Source organism: Salvia splendens, unplaced genomic scaffold, assembly GCF_004379255.2.
Source record: "Salvia splendens isolate huo1 unplaced genomic scaffold, SspV2 ctg124, whole genome shotgun sequence".
NCBI lineage: Eukaryota > Viridiplantae > Streptophyta > Magnoliopsida > Lamiales > Lamiaceae > Salvia > Salvia splendens.
The window spans coordinates 5,011-9,275 of record NW_024598765.1 but is presented as its reverse complement, the minus strand read 5'-3'; the positions used below and the strand labels follow the sequence as shown (position 1 = coordinate 9,275).

At 45.7% G+C, this 4,265-nt stretch overlaps 1 protein-coding gene across 3 annotated transcripts; it reads left to right on the top strand.

Annotated features, from left to right (window-relative positions):
* Window positions 1-444: 444 nt before the first annotated feature.
* LOC121789058 lies at window positions 445-3,486 on the top strand. Of its 3 annotated transcripts, none has more exons than XM_042187593.1 (2): window positions 445-2,750; window positions 3,063-3,486. In XM_042187593.1, exons 1-2 carry the CDS (start codon window positions 692-694, stop codon window positions 3,095-3,097), a joined length of 2,094 nt encoding a protein of 697 aa, XP_042043527.1. In that variant the 5' UTR covers window positions 445-691; the 3' UTR covers window positions 3,098-3,486. The 3 variants fall into 3 exon arrangements, with proteins under 3 accessions (XP_042043527.1, XP_042043525.1, XP_042043526.1); XM_042187591.1 differs by having other exon boundaries at window positions 445-2,796; XM_042187592.1 differs by lacking the exon at window positions 3,063-3,486 and having other exon boundaries at window positions 445-2,800.
* Window positions 3,487-4,265: the final 779 nt, after the last annotated feature.

The following is a 4,265-nucleotide window of genomic DNA, read 5'->3' as shown; positions in this document are numbered from 1 at the left end:
ATGAGACTTATTTACCATTTATGATAAAAGTGAAATAAGACTCTTATTCAATAACGTACACAAATGACAAAACATGAATTTTATTCATGGACTGAAGAGTAGCAAACTACACTTAATTTCATTAAAATGTCCCACGATCAGCTGAGTAACTCATAAAATTATGGAATTCTTGAAATTTAATGATTTTGGAAACTTGGCCTGACTTAAAAAGACAAAAGATAGATAGAGAAAGTCTGACATTTGGAGTACTAGTATTTCATATTTTCCACAATGTCTGATTCTAATTCAAGAGTCATAAGAAAAATATGATAGGAACATTAAATCAGTGTTTTGGGTTGTTAGCTCAATAACAAAATGAAAAATTAAATGAATTAAACCAAAATCGTCCATGAATAGTAGCAGGGCGCGTGTTTGTAATAGTAATATGTTACTCTGCTTATTCAACCACATTTACACAAGCCATATTCCTTTCTCTCTCTACACTTACTGCATTGATCTCTCTCCCTGCGGCTACCTATATATTCGAAACCTCCAAAACTTACCGCTGAATTTCCTCACAATCATTCCTCAAACGCGGCGGCGCCACCTTCCCCGCCGCCGCCCTCCGCCATGGACCTCACTCAAAATTAGAAAATGCAAATGAAAGCACAAGTCTGGAGCAGCTGCATTGACAATTAATCCCACACCAGCAATGGCGGCGAGCAACAACAACAACTCTGCCGCCGCCGTGACGACGGCGGTAGAATCCGCATCCTCGGACGAGCTGGCGGCGAAGCTCGCCCACAAGAGGTTCGAAGGGCTGGTGACGGTACGGAGGAAGGCGATTAAGGGGAAAGGCGCCTGGTACTGGGCCCACCTCGAGCCGATCCTCGTCCACAACTCCGACACCGGCGTCCCCAAGTCCGTCAAGCTCCGCTGCTCCCTCTGCGACTCCGTCTTCTCCGCCTCCAACCCCTCCCGCACCGCCTCCGAGCACCTCAAGCGCGGCACCTGCCTCAATTTCTCCTCCAAGCAAACCTCCATTGACCACGTCCCTCCGTTGACCATCGTTGACCCGTCAAAATTCACGGTAGACTTATCCTATCCGACCGCAGGGCAGCAGCAGCAGCTGGTGCTGTCAGGCGGGCGGGAGGATTTGGGGGCTCTGGCAATGCTGGAAGACAGCGTGAAGCGCCTCAAGAGCCCGAAGCCACGGCCCGGCCCGAGCCTCAGTAAAGCCCAAGCCGACTCCGCCTTGGATCTCCTCGCCGACTGGGTGTACGACAACTGCGGCTCCGTCGCCCTCTCCAGCATCGATCACCCCAAATTCAAGGCCTTCCTCAACCATGTGGGCCTTCCCGCCGTCTCTAGGAGGGACTTGATCGGGGCCAGATTGGACGCCAAGTACGCCCAGGCCAAGGCCCACTCCGAGGCCAAAATCCGCGACGCCATGTTCTTCCAGATTGCCGCCGACGGCTGGAAATCCGACGACAATCCCGTCCATTTGGCCGTCAATCTCCCCAACGGCACCAACGTCTTCCGCAAGGCCGTCTTCACCGCCTCCGTCTCCGGCCACGCCGAGGAGATTCTGTGGGACACCATCGTCGAAATTTGCGGCAGCGCCGTGCAGCAGTGCGTGGGGATAGTCTCCGACAGGTTCAAGACCAAGGCGCTCAAGAATCTGGAAGATCGCCACCGTTGGATGGTTAACATCACCTGCCAGCATCGCGCCTTCAACGCCTTGATCAAGGATTTCGGCAACGAGCTTCCCCTGTTCAAGAATGCCGCCGGTAATTGCCTCAAACTCGCCTCCTTCATCAACAGCAACTCCCGAATCCGCCACGCCTTCCACAAATACCAGCTCCAGGAATACGGGCACGCCGCTCTCTTCACAGTGCCCCTCCGAGGCCAGGAGGCCTCGGATTTGATAGAAGACATAATCGCCTCCGCGGGCGCTCTCCAGCTCCTCTTCTCGGATGAATCGTACAAGGAGGAGCCGGCAAGGAGAGAAATAGAAGAAATGAGACGGAATCCACACTTTTGGAATGAAGTAGAGGCAGTCCATTCTCTAGTGAAGCTGATCAAATCAATGGCGCAAGAGATCGAAGCAGAGAAGCCGAGAATGGGGCAATGCCTCCCTCTCTGGGAGGAGCTCCGGGTGAAGGTGAAGGAGTGGTGCTCCAAATTCCACATTGCTCAGCCGCCCCTGGAGAGGATCGTAGAAAAAAGATTCAAGAAAAACTACCACCCATCCTGGGCTGCAGCATTCGTCCTTGATCCCCTCTACCTGATCAGAGACGTCACCGGAAAATACTTGCCGCCGTTCAAATGCTTGACGAGCGAGCAGGAGAAGGACGTGGACAGGCTGATCACGCGGATGGTGTCGAGGGAGGAGGCCCACGTTGCTCTGATGGAGCTCATGAAGTGGAGGAGTCAAGGCCTGGACCCTGTGTACGCCCAGGCGGTGCAGCTGAAGCAGAGGGATCCGAGTTCAGGGAAGATGAGGATCGCCAACCCGCAGAGCAGCAGGCTCGTGTGGGAGACGTACCTCAGCGAGTTCAAGTCGCTGGGGAAGGTCGCGGTCAGGCTCATCTTCCTGCACGCCACCTCGTGTGCCTTGAAGCTCAACCGGCCCCTTGTGAGATGGGCAGGCGGCGGGCAGTCGAGGGATGATAGGCTGCAGAAGATGATATTCATTGCTGCTCATTCCAAAATGGAGAGAATTCCCAATGATGATGACAAGGATGCAGAGCTCTTTGCCTTGGAAAATGGTGAGGATGATGTGCTCAATGAGGTTTTTGTTGATACTTCCTCTGTGTAAGATTCCCTCCTTTTGCTTATGAATATTACTAGTTTGATTTATTAACCATTTACATAATAATACTAGCTTCTGATGAGATGGGCTTTCTCTGCTATAAAATCTTGCTTTATTCAAATGAGTACTCTTTGAAATGTTTAGCTTCTAACTCAGAGTCTTTTCTCTATCACTGGATTGGATGTTCTAGTTTCTTACACGAAAAAAACTCTTGGGATCGATTGTTATCAACTGAATTATGATTGAAGTTGGATTTTTGTGGTAACAGGAGCATTTGATCCTTACATGGTGAGGCCTCCATGACAGACTAATCACCAGCTCTACTTCGTCGTTCATTCTCTATTAGCCGAGGGCCGGATCCAATTACTCTCGTCTCCAAATTCCCGTAGAGCTAGAGCCCTACCCGATCGAACAACTTAACTCTAATCGCGTCAAGTTTGTTGACAAAGCCAAACCATGATTTGGGGGTTTCAGAGATGGAAATTACAGTAGTACATCTTTTTATTTTGTGGTAACTGTTTTAGTTTAATCTCAAAACAAAACAGAACAAAACAATTATTACTGTTGTAGAGTTTTTACCTTAGCTTTTTTTGCTTCATGTGTTACCAGTCTCTAGTTTAATTTGTCTAGCATATATGGATTTTATGTTATGGAAATATTTAATCAATGTTATTCGCCTTTCATATCACCAATGCAGGCTTAATGTCTACTAATAGTAGTAGATCGATCATATTTGCTACTATGATAGTATATTAAAATAGTTATGAAATGTAAATCATTAGTATTTGATAGTAGGATGCAATATTACATACTAACAATTTTGAACTTGAGTTATAAAAACGGTGCATTTAATAATGTTATAATTATATTATACCACATCATAATCATACATTAAAAATACAAGAATAATATACAATTTGGAAAACAAGGAAAAAGAAATCATGTACTAGTACATCATAAGCCCATGCACATAGGTAAAATTATCAGAGTATAGGTGTTTGATGATTTATGATGATGCTACTTTAGCTTTCCAATAATGGAAAGGCAAATCTTTTTTCCATATTTTTTAAAAATTCCCCCTAACACCCCAACCTACACTCCCCTTTCAATGATGGATTGTCATAACATTTTCATCCACTCTCTCTCTGTCACGAAAAGGGGAAATTTTGAATATTAAAAGAAATTAATTAGTAATTACTAGTACTTTATGGTGAGCAGAAACAAAGTATTCGAAAATGGAGTAGAATAATATGCTTCATTTGTCTTTTCCCATCTACTAATTGCTGTTTTAGTGGAAAGACAGAAATTCTTGTCGGCAAGATTAGTACATTGGTAGTTTTGAAAACACACAAATTAAAAGATGACTAAGTAAAATGACAACTTACCAACTGCAATTGATACACATAAAAATATTAGAAGAAATTAGCTAAATAATGAGATATATTACCCTTTGATCAGTGTGTTCATTCTT